The sequence below is a fragment of the Macrotis lagotis genome, chromosome 1 (genome assembly GCF_037893015.1).
Source record: "Macrotis lagotis isolate mMagLag1 chromosome 1, bilby.v1.9.chrom.fasta, whole genome shotgun sequence".
Lineage (NCBI taxonomy): Eukaryota > Metazoa > Chordata > Mammalia > Peramelemorphia > Peramelidae > Macrotis > Macrotis lagotis.
This window is the reverse complement of record NC_133658.1, coordinates 804,823,146-804,838,909: the sequence shown is the minus strand read 5'-3', so window position 1 is coordinate 804,838,909 and position 15,764 is coordinate 804,823,146. Positions and strand designations below refer to the sequence as shown.

Here is a 15,764-nt window from a genome sequence, read left to right as displayed (position 1 = left end):
GTTGTACATTACATACAGTCTGTGGGCCACTTTTTGACACCTTTAGCCAAATATTTTGCACAAGAGGTTAATTCAAATGCAATAGGAAACTCTCAAAATTGAAATTTTGAGTTCTCAAGCAGAAATCACTTCACTGAGGGGGCAGCTAGGTGGCACAGTGAATAGAGCACTGGCCCTTGGAAACAGGAGAGCCCGACTTCAAACCTGGCCTTAGATGTTTAATAATTGCTTAACTGTGTGACCTTGGGCAAGTCATGCAAAAACCCCATTGCCTTAAATAAATAAAAAAATTTTTAAAAAGAAATCACTTCAACAAAAAAAGAAAAGGATGAACTCTATAGAAACCAATGTTTATATACAGGGGATCCATCAACAAACTCAAATTTAAAAAATATATGTACAGAAAATGAACGTAAAAGGAAGTAACAGACAAAGAATACCAAGTAGTTGTATTCCTATAAGAATTGTGTTATGTGTACAAAACCACAGTAAAACACAGAAGTTGGGAGCAAGTCCACCAATAAGGCTTTATTTTGGGGATTTTTGTCTTTTTACTTCTACAAATGTTAAGAGAAAGATCAAAAAAGGACAGGATCACTGCTTTAGGTAGACAATCTATTATAGAAAATGCTGAGAGAGGAAACTACTCAACTCTTATTGTCTGTTTTCTCGTCCAAGGAAATTGGTCCTTAGTCTAGAAAGAACAGAACAATAATAGCTAGCAGATAATGAAAGCCCACCAGAAATATTGCCTTTTATGTGTCAGGCTCAGACAAATTACGTGCTACAGTACTGGAAAAACAGATGGGATTGCTGAGCTAGTCAGTAATTGCTGAAAGGTTTTGAGATTGGCACATGTGATATAAGGGTGAATGTCCCTTTTCTCAAAAGAGGAGCAAAAGTTGGACTCTACAAATTATAGTCCTGGGAGTTTGATTTTTAAAAAATTTTATTACTGTCTTTTATTTTTACATAACCTTTATGTCCATATTTTCCCCTCATCTTCTCCCTTCCCTAGAGAGCCATACTCTCCAACAAAGGATAAAAAAAGAAAACAGTTTGAACAAACCAAACCAATGCATCATTAGCACATTGTATCTTAGACTGAGAGCTGGAACAGACAATCTGACAGTACATTCAGTGCTTCATACTTATAGTCCCCACAAATTGAACAAAGAAGGGTTGTTGGCACCTTTTCTTTTTTCTTTCTTAATTTCAGAGCTTGACTTTTTCCTAGTAGAATTCTATAATATATCATTACGATGATTTGTGAGCAATTAGAAATTGAGGAAACAGTGATCACTAAAAGTCAATATAGCTTTATCAAGAACCAGTCAAACCAGGGGCAGTTAGGTGATGCAGTAGATAAAGTGCCAGCCATGGAGTCAAGAGGACCTGAGTTCAAATCTAGGCTCAGACACTTAACAATTACCTAGCTGGGTGACCTTGGACAAGTCACTTAATCCCATTGCCTTGCTCCCCCCCCCCAAAAAAAATCTCTTTTTTGGGATAGGTCAATGGAATACTGTAAACATAAATGCTTAAATCTTAGCAAGACATTTTATATAGTCATACATATGGATTAAAGGGAGATAGATGGACCAGATGTAGTATAGAGGGGGAAAAAAGATTTTAATTCTGCTGGGCAAAGGAAAAAGTCAAAGAAGGATTTGACAGTTATTCAGAGGGTTGAACCTTAATAGATGATGGGGAAAAGAAAGAACTCTTCTTTTGCTTCTCTCTTGTATACCTAAATATGAGCTTAATCTTAGGGCACTGAAAGAATTGATGGTTGTGATTACTGAACTTCTGTCAAAGGATCTTTTCAAGATCATAGTATCGGGGCAGCTAGGTGGCGTAGTGGATAAAGCACCGGCCCTGGAGTCAGGAGTACCTGGGTTCAAATCCAGTCTCAGACACTTAATAATTACCTAGCTGTATGGCCTTGGGCAAGCCACTTAACCCCATTTGCCTTACCAAAAAAAAAAAAGAAAAAACTTAAGATCATAGTATCCATATAGTTCATTTCTGAAAAATATTGGAGAAGAAAAATACTTCAGAACTGAAAAAAGACAAATGCCCTAGGAAGGTTGAGTCTATAAATTTTAAACCAATAAGCTTGATTTCAGTTCCTAGATTTGGCTAAAAGAACTAGAGATACCTAAACTGAAAACTCAGAAGGGACATAATAATAGCTCCTTGAAGTATTTCAAGGAGTAATGGGCGGAATTGCAAAGAGTTAAGTTTAGATTTAATGTAAGGAAAAACTTTCTAAAAATTAAACCTATCCAAAATTTAAATGGATCACCTTAAAAGTCAGTGAGATGGGGGCGGCTAGGTGGTACAACGGATAAAGCACCAGCCCTGGAGTCAGGAGTACCTGGGTTCAAATCCGGTCTCAGACACTTAAGAATTACCTAGCTGTGTGGCCCTTGGGCAAGGCACTTAACCCCATTTGCCTTGCAAAAACCTAAAAAAAAAAAAAAGAAGTCAATGAAATTCTCTTCAAGCAAAGACTAGATAATTTTTTTGTTAGATTATATAAGAAATTCTTGTTCATGTACAGGTTGAATTAGATGACCTCTAAAAGCCTTTGTGGCTCTTAGATAATTTTATTACTTGACTCCAATTCCAGAGACCTTTCCATTTATGCCAGGCACTCTCTTAAGCATTTGTATTTCCATATAAACATTTATATATAAATTAATTAAAGATTGGCTAACTTCTTGTTCAGGATTCATGATTTGGATAGAGTTTGAACTGGAAGATCATTGAGATTTAGAATGGTGTAATACAAAGAGCCCTGGACTTAAAAGAGTCAGGAGACCAGAGTTCTACTCTGGATTTGGATATTTCTATGCTCCATTGCCTTGGGCAAATCATTCAGTTTCTTCATGTGCAAAAAAGGGATAATAATATTTGTAATATCTATACAAGAGTCTTGAGAAGAAGTAAGCATCAAAAGCTGTAAATTCTAAAATTATAATCTATTTTTATAATAATGAAGTCATTGATATTTTTGCCTTATTCCTTCCAATGTTTTCCTATAGGTGCTGCAAATGCATACAGGGAAAAAAAGCTGGAAAAGAACTTACAGAGAAGCCAACATTTATTCTTTCAATCTTACTTCTCTGGAATTTTGGATTGCTAATTGTAGATCGTATCCTTTTAATTTTGTATATAGTTTCTTCACTTATCTTATGTACACAGTGGGCACAAAATTAATGCTTTCTGTTTATGATCATGCTAAAATTTGAGTTTTTCAATCGAGGTTTAGTAGGATCACCAGAAATGTAGTAATTATTCATCATGTTTATATCCAGAATTTTATTACAGAATCTAATGGAAATCTAGCAAACATTTTTTCTCCTTCCACCAACAACTTCTGGTCTAGTGTGAAAGAATGAATAGAATGCTGGGTTGGAGGTTTGTGACTGAGCAGGCAACTTAAAATCCCTCTGATCCTCAGTTTTCTCATCTGTGAAATGGATATAAATAGCATTTACCTTCCAGGATTGTCCTGAGGATGAAATGAGATATGTAAAATGCTTTGCAAATCTTAAGTACTATATAAATGTTAGCTTAACTATTCTCAGGGAGAGCACTGCATTTGATTTCAGTTGTTCTGCATTGAATTTCCACTTAGTAGCTATGTGACCCTGGGCAAATTGCCTTTTATTTGTTCCCTGTACAAAGATAATGAATACTTGTACTACTTACACTGTCATGAGGAAAGTAGAACTATAAAGTGCTATCTCAATGTAAGCTATTAATATTTCTCTCAAATTCCTAGACCTGCTAGTTGTTCCCACTGCATTATCCTTCTGGGTTGAATAGTGACAGGATAAAAGTGGAGTCATCCTATTGTAAATCCATGTTATCTTGTTGGAGTCAAGTTTTTAGGACAAAGAGTGATTGAACTCTTTGGGGAAGAATACATTACAAATATTTTGCATCTTTTGATAAGCAGCATACAAGGTAGCTTTAGGAACATCGTGTCCCTGCTGCACTGGCCTATTCTATGAGGTTTAGGACCAGAATACTGGCCCTAAGGTGAGGAGTCCTGGGATCCAACCCCAGCTGTGACCCTTAACTGGCTGGTTGGCCATTGACAATAACAATAACATCTGTGCTCCCTGTCTGAGTTACAAAGAAAATTTTTAGCATAAACATTAAAATGAAGTAGAAACTTGAGCTATTTAAAGAACTTGTAGTAAGGCCAGAGTAATTCTGTAGCAAGTAAAATTTCAACATCTAAATGCAGAACTCTAGTGTGATTTCCTATGTTGGCCAACATATTACAGTGAATGGAGCTTTTGACTGTGATTAAATATAATGTGTTTCCTTCCAAATTAGTTATTAGGTGACAATTGTTAGCTCTACTCTAGCCTTTGAATTAGGTTCCATAGAGTCATGGATCCAGAACTGAAGGGACCTGAGAGATCATAGAGCCTAATACCCTCACTGTACAGGAAGGAAAACTTCATTATAGGGGAGTCCATACAGTTGTTTACCTAGGAATTGCATAGCAGCCTCAGGAGAGAAGGCAGGCCTTCTGATTCCAAATCCTGGGCAGTTTTCACTATGCCATACAGCTAATAATAGATAATACTTCTATATTACTTTTAAAGTTGGCAACAACCTAAGAGGTAGGTAGTTTAACTATTATTGTCCATGTTTGACAGGTGAGGAAATTAAAGCACAGATGCATTTACCTTTGATTACACAGCTAGTGTTAGAGGCAGGATTCAAACCAGGTCTCTTCTGTCTCTTTGTCCAGTTTTCTTTCTACAACATCATTGAGCTTATTAGTGTGAGTGGTATTTTTGCCTTCTTGTAAATGTTAGTCATTTTGCTCTAAATTTTGCTTACTCTGAGTTGAAAGAATCAATCTATTTACTTATTTCACTTTAATACTTAAAAGCTCTATGATTTAATCAGTTTGTGGCCTTCACTCCATTAATGCAACTCGTATTTCCCTCTACTTCTTAATAGTGGTCAACTAGGTTGATAGAGTGCTGGACCTGAATTCAGAAAGATTCATTTTTCTAAGCTCAAATATGACCTCAAGCACTAACTAGCTATTTGACTCTGGGCTAATCACTTAACCCTGTGCCTCAATTTCCTCATCTATAAAATGAGCTGAAGAAAATAGCAAAACTACTTCAGTATCTTTGCCAGGAAAACTTCATATGGGATCACAAAGATACTACTGAAAAATGACTAAACCCTTGCTTAACAGAAAGACAATCTTCATAAATTGCTGTGATTGATCCTTGTTTAGTTAGGAGCCTATCTATACTTACATAGGCTACTCCTCAGATGACAGATTCAAGCCATTCTGTTTCTGGTTCCATCTTGAAGGTTTTCCAGACTGAGTAGCATCTGCTACAGCTTTTGCTCTATTTGACTTAACCTTCCCTGGCAAATTCTACACCATGATCATTCATTGGAGGAGGCAAAAAATGGGAAATTTTGTTCAGTGTCTCCCTCCTGTCTCTGGTATACTTGCCAGGAAAGCAGCTGCTTAGACATCCTGGTCCCTATTCATTATCATTATTAGATCAGCCCAGGGGAGAAGGAAGAGCTAAGTGACTTACCCTAGGGAGAGATCCATTTAAGAAAAGGTTAATTGCCATTTACCAACTGTATTACCTGGGGCACAGGATTTCTTTAAATCTCAGGTCTTCCCTTCAAGTCCAATTTTTTCTACTACACCATAAGGCTTTAATATAATCTCACAACTGAATGACAAGTAGAATGATCATTCAAATCAAATTATTTAAAATATGCAAATTAGAAGGGAACAATATCGGAACAGAGATGATGATATAAATTTATTAAATAAACATCCGGAGAGGCCATATACAAAGCGTTAAAACTAGGATGTGACCTAAATTTTGTATTAAAGGCTTATCATATATCAAAAATATTTTTTGACTTTGACAAGTCAGAATCTAGTGATGCTGAATTTAAGAAAGAACTGAAACTTTTCTTCTCTGAAGAAGTTTCAAAATGCTTTCCAAGGAAATTGAGAAAGTAGAGTTCATTTTAACTCACATTTATATAATATTTACAGATGACAGATCATTATCCTTATTATTTGATTATTATTCTCATTTTGAAAATAAAAGTTACTGATGTTCAGAGAGATCTCAGGAATTAGAGATGTGAAGAATCATCATTTAGTTCCAACCCATCTATTTTAGGTTAAGTAATCTTTTCAGTCACACTGTTTTGGAGTTTTGGTGTTGTTTTTTTGTTTTTGTTTTTTGTTTTTGTTTTTGTTTTTTTTGCTGTCTATAAGGATCAGATTTAGCATTTGGATTTTTGTCCAAATCCAGTACTTTTTCCTCTGACATTCCTATAAGAAGATACAAACTAATTTGCCAGAAATCAAAAGTCTTCTTGGGCTTAGTCCAATGCTAAGTATAGATACTTTGTGTTTAAGACTATTACAAAGCATTTGTCATTACTGTTCATATTCCTCTCCATTATTTTAGGCATAATGGCATAGATCATTTTGAATTTGGTGTTTCCCATACTCTTTCCCACTTTCCTTCACTCAGAATCCAGATATTCACTTTCAGTACAATGGGTTTTTATTTGGATTGATGCTGCTTTCAATTGCCCGATTATTTCAGGTAACCAAATAATCCATGGAAATGGATTTTTCTTTTCTTTTTCATATACATGTAAGACATTTTTAACTCCTAGAGGCCAGTAAGAAGGATGCTCAGTGATTAATATGGATCTATGTTCAGTGTGGTTATATGTGTATGGCCTGTCAGGGGGAGGGGAAAGGGAGGGGAGAGAGAGAGAAAATATGAAATTCAAAACCTTGCAAAAATGATTGCTAAATTCTCTGATGGATTTTTGATAAAGAACACAACCCATCCCAAAGTCAGGTGAAGGTATCTGAACACAGACTGAAGTATATTTTTTTTCTATCACTTCATTTGTCTTGAAGATTCTCAATCTCCTAAGCGGGTTGGGGGGGGTAATATCTACTTTCACAACTAGATTATTGTAGTAATGTGAAAATAAATAAATCATTTAAAAATAAAAAAAATTTTAAAACACACATATACAAAAAAATGTTAAAAGGGGGGGGCTAGGTAGCACAGTGGGTAGAGCACCAGCCCTGGAGTCAGGAGTACCCAAGTTCAAATAGTCTCAGACATTTAATAATTAGCTGTGTGGCCTTGGGCAAGCCACTTAACCCCATTGCCTTGGGAAAAAACATACAAAAAAAGGGGGGTGCTCAATAAATTTAGTCAGTGGATTCAAACAAGTTTTCAAAGCTCCTAATGGCTATTCCTCCTAGTGTTCAGACTGACAACATCTGTTCATTTTTTGGGAAGATGAACTTGAACTACAAAGGGTTTTTAAGCCAGGGAAGGTCCTATTCATTGATATTCTAGTATTTGGGTTTAGGATTCTGTGCTTCTTTTGCATTCAGCATTGCTGCGAATTTAATTGAATTGAATTCAGGGGATATTGACCACTGGAAGAAAACAAGATCCTGGGGGTTTTCCTATCCAAGTGCCCTAGAAATTATTCTTCTTTCAAAGTATCTTTTTTTCAAAGTTATTTTTATAGATATGGTGGTTGGACTCTTAAAACTTGTTTATGATTTTAAATCATGAAATTGGTGAGAGAACTGGAAACTTCCCAGTTTCTTCTTTGCTATACTTTTCTGTCTTATTTTGGTCAAATTGACAAGAGAGTAAGAGTAAATGAGAAATCTCATTGTCCTTATTACAGCTCCATTGAATTCCAGAACTATTAATTCACCCCCTTTTAGAAACCATCAACTTTTTTTAAAAAGAAGAGGAAAAAAGAGAGGGCCTTCAGCTCACTCTCAACATAGCAAAGTATCAGTCTAGTCTTTCATCATCAGGCAATTATGGAGATTGTCTAGTGATGTTCTTTGCCTCTAAATCAGTATCATATGCTAGGCAAATATCAAGTGTCCTCTTTGCCCCTATGAAATTTATAGCATCAAAGAGGAGATGTGGCTCTAGAAAATACAATCTGGCAAGTACCTGAGCAAGGTATAGAGTGCTGTGGGAGGAATTTCTGTCCAAGGAAATCTGGGAAGACTCCAAAGAGGATAGGGAGAGTTTAGAAGGAGGAAGATATGGGAAATTCCTTCAGGAGCACTCAGAGCAGAGGGCAGGGTTGGCAAACCTGAGCATGGAGGAGCAGAGCCAGGGTCTGCTGTCAGGTCCCAGCCAGGCAGTGTCCAGAACAGGAAGGATGAAAAGAAGGAATGACATGGGTCCTTAATAATACCATGTTATCTGTGACCTCCCCCTTGGCCTTCCCCTTCCCTTACAGCCCAAACCTCCTCTGTGATCAGAATCTGATACCACAGTGACATGCAGTATGGAGGAAACCTCTAGGCACTCTGCAGCCACAGGTGTGAGGGATACTGAACCATGGAGGAAGTATTAAGTATTCATCATCATTGGCACACCCACACCTCTGCACACTGTCAGGTAACTTTTTTCTCTTTTAAATCTTCCAGAAAAGGCATTTGGAAGGAGCATTTCTCTTCACCATTCTCCTGCATTTCAAGCACATCTATCTTTATGTGGCCCCAGCTTACGGTGTCTATTTGCTGAGATCTTACTGTTTCACTGCAGATAAACCAGGCAAGTGCAGAATCACCAGCATTATTTTGGTTTTTTTGTTTTAACTAACTTCTCTGACTAAAGATGGGAAAATCATATTGTACCTGCAGGCAGGGCTTAATCTCCCAATCTGTAATTCAATCTGCCTTTGGCTCTTTTTTATCCACTTTTTCTTCTTTCCACTGCTTGTACTCAATGGGAACTGAAATGCAGGAGAAATCATGAAACCAGATGATTAGCCCATCTCCCTCACTTTTGTAGATGGAAGATATTTGATCAGGTTCATATGAATGCTAATTGTTCTATAGGATTCATAAGTCTTGAACTTGAGCTATTATTGTACATAGGCATATCAATAATACTGTCTTTACACATAGTAAAGACATAATAAATTCTCAATTTGTTGACTAACTGGGAAAAGTATTAAGTGAGAAAAGTTGTGACTGAGCTATCATCATCATCATCATCATCATCATCATCATCATCATTATGACTGTTTTTAAATAGCAAGTCCAGACCTGGCAATCTTCTAATTGTTTCATCAGTGTTTTTCCATTAGGCCAGGCTTCATTTCAACAATAAATATTAAGTACCTACTTATTAAGTATAGTAGTAAAGAGCCAGAAAATTGAGGTAAATGGAATACTACTGTTAAAAAATGATGAGCGGGGTTGGTTTTTAAAAAAATATTTAAAGATTTACATGAAATAATGAGTGAAAGGTACAGAAGTAAGAGAACATTGTGTTCAATAATAGAATATTGTTCAAAGAATAACTGGACTATATTATTCTAAATATTATAAATACTCAAATCAATTACAGAGGACTTATGAAGGAAGATGCTATTCACTTCCAGAGAATGAGCTATTATATTTGTATAATAATAATAATAATAATATATGGGGAGGGGTGAAATGGTGGCCTTCTCTATTGCAGTGTGGGGATGGAAAAAGACAGATAGTTTGGAACTTTAAAATGTAACCAAAAAAAATTTTTAAAAAGAAAATAGACTAACAACTACTATGTAAGCCTTGTGTCCCTTCATAATAATAATTTCCAGTTATTATTATTAGTGATAATAAAATTAGTAATAATAATAAAAATTGAGATAAAAATTTGAGACTTGCTCACATAGAATTTGCTGTCTATTAGGGAGAGAAGATACAAAATGATACAAAATACATACCAGATTTATAGTCAGAGTTGCTCAGGCAAATCCCAGTAACTAGATGGAGAAATAAACAAAAAACTGTACTTAGAATCAAGTCAACTTGAGTTTAGATCCTACCTCAGCTGTATGACTGAGTAAGCCATTTTTACATCTCTCAGCCTCAATTTACTCATCTATAAAACAGGAATAATAATAGCACAGTTGTGAGAATCAAATGCAATAATACATGCAAAGCACTTTGCCAACCTTAAAAAAACTATAGAAATATTGTTACCCAATCTATGTAACCTATAACCTGTGGACCTCAGTTTCCTTATCTGTAAAATGAAGAGGTTGGACTAGATTACCTCAAAGACCTCTTCCAAATTCTATCCACATCTAAATAACTTGATGGAATCTGAATGCAGATCAAAGCATCCTATTTTCACCTTTTTTTTATGACTTTATTCTGTTTCTTCTTCCACAATAAGACTAATATGGAAATTTTTTGCTATATATAAAATAAAGATAAAATGTTTATCATTTTTAAAAAAGACCTCTTCCAGTTTTAAATTATATGATTCCATGTGATAAATATATTATAGAATGTAGAACATAACTCTGCAGTGAAAGCTCCTGGGCCCTCTTCTCTTCTCCCTCTGTTCTGTTTCATTTGGTGATTTCATTTGCTCCCTTTGTTTCAGTTATTATCTCAATGCTAGTAATTCTCAAATCTACTTATGCACTCCTGCATAAGTAGACTCCAGACTTGTGTCTTTCCTAGCAACTGTTGAACATTTCAAACTGGATATCATCGACTTCTTAAATTCAAAATGGACAAAGCATAATTCCTTATCTTTGTTCCAACCTTTCCCTCTCCCAAACTCCCTAAATTACTATTATCTTATTACCACCATCCTCCCAGTCACACAAGCCCAAAATTCAGTTGTCTTCTTGACTCTTCACATCTCTACACTCCCACATCCAATCTGTACCCTATCAGTTTTAACCATTGAAACATCCCTTGTAGATGTCCCTTCTCCCCCTCTAACACAACCAAGCAGCCTGGGGAAGGGCCTCATCATCTCACATCTGTAGTACCGCAATAACCTGAGGTAGGTCTTTCCCTATTCCAGTCTCTTCTCTTTTCAGCTGTCAGATTGATTTTCCAAAAGCTCAGCTCTGATAATGGTACCCTTCCATTAAATAAACTCCAAGCTCAAATAGAAAATCTTCTGTTTGGATTTAAAACCCTGCACAGCCAGGCCTTTGTAGTCATCTTAAACTTAATTGTACCCAGGTACTATACAAAGCAATGACCCTTGGGCTCCTTGCCACTCTTCCCAGAAGATACTTTCTCTTCCAAGTGGACATTCCTGTTGTCTGTCTTCCAGACCTGGAATGGTTTCCTGCCTTATCTCTGCCTCCAGGTTTCTTTGACTTCCTGCCTTGGAGGAGATGCCTCTCCAGATCCCCCTTAATGCTGCTGACCTGTTGATTATCTCCAGTTTAGCCCCTCCATCAGTATAGATCTGTTTGTTCATAGTTGTTTGCCTACTGTCTCCCCATTAAACTCCTTGAGAGTAAGGAGAATTTTTACCACCTTTGTATTCTCTACAACTAAGACTGTGTCTGAAATTTAGTAGATACTTAATTTTTATTCACTGAGAAGTGTTAATAATCCCAAGAGATAATTGGAAAAGCTTCATGAAGATGTTTATTAAGTGTCTCAAAGATGAATTAAGACACAACCTTCACCTGCAAGAAGCTTCTAGACAGTAGGGGGAGATAAGATGAGCACACAGATAATTTTAATACCCATTTCAGCATTTTGGTATTTGATGATATGACATCTCTTGATAATGTTTCTTTTTTGTAGATGGATCTGTCAGATGGAGCAGTTTTAGCTTTCTCCGACTAATTGCCCTGGGTTTCATTGTTTGTTTTGTTTCTGCACTTTCTTTGGGTCCTTTTATAGCCTTGGTAAGTATCTTATCTTGTTTTTAAAGTACACACATATATATATACATATACATAATAAAGATTTAGATAAATATTTCCATAATACAAATATTAGGGTAGTGACTTCCCAAATATATTTTAAAAAAATTTTTTTGGTTTATTTTATATTATTACAATAATCTTGTAAGAGTAAACATAAACCCCCCTCACCCCAAAAAATGATGAGAAACCTCAAAAATAGTGAGAGAGGGGGAAAAAAATGTACTTCAGTCTATGTTCGGATTCCAATGACTCTGTCTTTGGGATGAGTTGCCTTCTTTATCATAAGTCCACCAAAGAAATTGCTACAATATTTTTCCCACAGTTGCTTTAACTAGCTGTATTTCCCTCCACTCTATTCCTTCCCATTCTCATTTATTCTATTCTCTCTCTCTCTCTCTCTCTCTCTCTCTCTCTCTCTCTCTGTCTCTCTCTCTCTTTCTCTCTCTCTCTCTCTCTCTCCCCTTTCATCCTGTCCCTGTTCAAAAGTGTGTTGTATCTGAGTACCCTCTCCTACAATCTTCCCTTTCTTCTAGCACTTATTCCCCCATTCCCCCTTATCCCATTGCTTTCTTCTCATTCTTCTCTAGGGTAAGAGAGATTTCTATACCCTATAAAGTGTATATGTTATTTCCTCTCTGAGCCATTTCTGATGAGATATGAAGACTCACTCATTCTCCCTTGCCTTCCCCCATTCCACTCCATTGTAAAAGTTTTTTCTTGACTCTTATGTGAAATATCTTAGCCCCTTCTTCTCCTCCTTTACCTTCCTTTATCACCCGCTGACTCCATCTTTTTACTATATTATACCATTATATTCAGCCTCTTCTTGTGCCTTGTCTGCATATGCTCCTTCTAACTTCTCTTGTAAATAAGAAAATTCATATGAATTATCAGTATCTTCTTCCCATGAAGGAATACAAGCAGTTCAACATCATTAAATTCCTCATAGTCCTTCTCATTCACCCTCTCTATGATTCCCCTGAGTCCTGTATTTAGAGACCAAACTTTCTGTTCAGCTCTGGTTGTTTCAGTAGGAAAATTTGAAAGTCCATCTTTTCCCCTGAAAGAGGATGTTCTGTTTTGCTAGGTAGTTGATTCTCAGTTGTAAAAAAACTGAGTATTATTATATTCCAAGCCCTTAATGAAGATACTGCCAGATCCTGTGTAATCCTGACTATTGAATCATTGTAGTTGAAGTGTTAGTTTCTGGCAGCTTTTAGTATTTTCTCTTTGACTTGGGAAATTTGGAGGTTTTTCTTTTGGACTCTCTTTCAGGAGGTGATCAGTGAATTCCTTCAATTTCTATTTTACCCTCTGTTTTTTGGATCTCAGGGCAATTTTGCTGTATTGTTTCTTGAAAAATGAAGTCTAGGCTCTTTTCCTGGGCATGACTTTCAGGTAGCCCAGTAATTTTTAAATTATCTCTCCTGTATCTGTTTTCAAGGTTGGTTGTTTTTTTCAATGAGATATTTCACACTTTCTTCTAATTTGGGGGGAGTTTTGGAATAGTTTTATTTCTTCTTGATTTCTCGCAAAGCCATCAGCTTCCTTTGGTTCCATTCTGCATTTGAAGGAGTTATTTTCTTCAAAGAGATTTTTTTATTTCCTTTTCCAGCTGTCCAATTGTGCTTTTTAAGGCATTCTTTTTCTCATTTGCCTTTTGTGTTGCTTTTTCTATTTGGCCTAAACTGGTTTTTAACATATTATTTTATTCAGTATTTTTTTGTATTTCTTTCACCAAGCTGCTGATTTGGTTTTAATGATTTATCTACATTGCTCTCGTTTCTCCTCCCAATTTTTCCTCTACTTCCCTTAATTGCTTTTCAAAGTCTTTTTTTTTTTTTTTTGAGCTCATTCATAGCCTGAGCTTATTTCTATTTCTCTTGGAGGTTTTGGGTACAGAAGCTTTGATTTTGTCATCTTCTGAATCTTTCATGGGACCAAAGTAATTTCTATGGTCAGATTCTTCTTCTTTTGTTTGCTCATTTCCTTAGCCTATGACTGATATACCACACTTCTAAGGCTTTGGGGCATTTTTGGGATAACCTACAGAGACCTTAATTCCTCCAAGGTCTGACTGCTCTCTTGCCTGTACTTTGGTATGTGTAAGACATATGACACATGTCATCCTCTGCCCTGGAGCTCTGAGGATGGTCCCTGCTCAGCTATGGTGGTATGGGAGACCAAATTGCAATCTGGATCTGAGTGTGGGAAAATTGGAGAGTCCTGCTCCAGGGAGTGCAGAGAGACCTCTGCAGTCTCTTCCAACCCCCTTACCGTCTTTGGGCTGTGCTCTGGAGGTACAGGCTGGCTTCCCCAATTCCTGCTGCAGGTTCTTACCACAGGGCTGCTCTGAGGCCAGTGTTCTCTCCACACTCACTCTGGTGTGGCAGAGTTCTCTCATCATTCCTTCAAGCTGTTCCCAGTGATCCCTGGACCAGGAGGCCCGGAGACCACACCCTCTGCCCTGGACCTAGATGCCCCCAGGGATCTAGGCAACCCAGCCTTGCTGTGCTGTGCTGCAGCTTTTTCCACCCCTGGTCCCAGTGAAACAAACCTTTCCTGTGGAACTTATAAGTTGTCTTGGACTGGAAAATTGTATCACTCAGTCTTTCTGTGGGTTTTGCCCCGCTAAATTTTGGCTAGAGTCAATTTGATGGCTTTTGGGGGGAATGAGTTTCTGTGAATTCCTACCTTCACACTACCATCTTGGCTCCACCCTGCCCCACCACCACCCCACCCCCAAAAGTACGTCTTTCTATGAAACTTGTTTACTTAGGGTCAAAGGATGCTGCAAAGAGACCTTAGAGATCAGCTTGGTGACTCAGTTCATGGTGTGCTGGACCTGGAATCAGGAAGACCTAAGCTCATATTGGATCTCTTATGACCCCAACTTAATAGCTGGGTGGCCCTGAGTAAGGTGCTTGCCTTCTGTCTGCCTCATTTTCCTCAGATGTAAAGCTCCTGTTGCACTTATCTTGCAGGGTTTTGGGGAGATCAAATGAAATAATATTTGTGAAACCCTTAGCACAGTACCTGGCATTTAAGGGAATAAAATGAATAAACATGCAATCTAATGTAGACAAATTTCATGCTAAATGCTAAATCACTATGTGACTATTTCCATTTAAGTTTGATACCTCTGATCTAGTTCCATCCCTTAATTGGACCAATGAGGAGCTTCAGGCTCAATGTTATTAAGATGCCATAGGGGAGTTAACAGAATTGGAATTAAAACCTAATTCTCAGGAGCAGTTGAGTGGCATAATGGATAGACCCAGTGGTTGAGCCAGGAGTCAAGGGTGGAGTCAAGTCCACCCTCAAACACTTGACACTAGTATGACCCTGGGCAAGTCACTTAACCCCAATTGCTTCACAGAATTTACAAAAAAAACCTACTTCTCTAACTCCAATTCCATTGTTCTAACAGAACATTGGCATATGTACAAAAACAGTTTCACAAATATGGATCTTGTGACATCTCAACTCTCAAACTTAATGGCAAGAATCCAAATGGTGATATCATTTCTGCCCAATGCTATAGTGACAGTAATGTCTCACAAGGAAATTTTTTTTAAATATATAAATTTATTTACTTATTTTTCCAACTACATGCAAAGATTGTTTTCAACATTCATTTTTTTGAAAAATTTTGAGTTCCACATTTTTCTTCCTCATCCTCTTTCTTTCCTCCCCTGACAGCCAGTAATCTGATAGAAGTTATATATATATGTAACTGGTTAAGCATATTTCCATGTTAGTAACGTGAAAAAAATCAGAACAAAAGTAGGGGCAGCTAGGTGGCACAGTGCTAGGAGCACCAGCCCTGGAATCAGGAATACCTGAGTTCAAATTCGGCCTCAGACACTTAATAATTACCTAGCTGTGTGACCTTGGGCAAGCCACTTAACCCCACTTTCTTGCAAAAACCTTAAAAAAAAAAGAAAAAAATCATGAAGGGGAAAAAAATA

At 37.0% G+C, this 15,764-nt stretch overlaps 1 protein-coding gene and 1 long non-coding RNA gene across 8 annotated transcripts in view; one reads left to right on the top strand and one right to left on the bottom strand.

Moving 5' to 3' along the window:
- The window catches only part of ALG8 (ALG8 alpha-1,3-glucosyltransferase), a 48,985-nt gene that overhangs the window by 12,412 nt on the left and 20,809 nt on the right, over positions 1-15,764 (top strand). For 3 of the 4 annotated variants that reach the window (XM_074216973.1, XM_074216972.1, XM_074216974.1), the window contains exons 4-7: positions 3,051-3,160; positions 6,577-6,644; positions 8,534-8,660; positions 11,669-11,772. In XM_074216973.1, the coding sequence (XP_074073074.1) occupies positions 3,051-3,160; positions 6,577-6,644; positions 8,534-8,660; positions 11,669-11,772 (409 nt within the window). The remainder of the gene's footprint in view (positions 1-3,050; positions 3,161-6,576; positions 6,645-8,533; positions 8,661-11,668; positions 11,773-15,764) is intronic. The other variant, XM_074216975.1, reaches the window with a different exon arrangement.
- The window catches only part of LOC141508395 (uncharacterized), a 52,572-nt gene continuing 37,184 nt past the window's right edge, over positions 377-15,764 (bottom strand). For 3 of the 4 annotated variants that reach the window (XR_012474400.1, XR_012474401.1, XR_012474398.1), the window contains 2 exons: positions 9,826-9,864; positions 7,719-8,841 (listed from right to left, as the gene is read on the bottom strand). This is a non-coding gene — a long non-coding RNA (uncharacterized LOC141508395). Of the gene's footprint in view, positions 4,789-7,718; positions 8,842-9,825; positions 9,865-15,764 lie in introns of those variants that run through there. The other variant, XR_012474399.1, reaches the window with a different exon arrangement.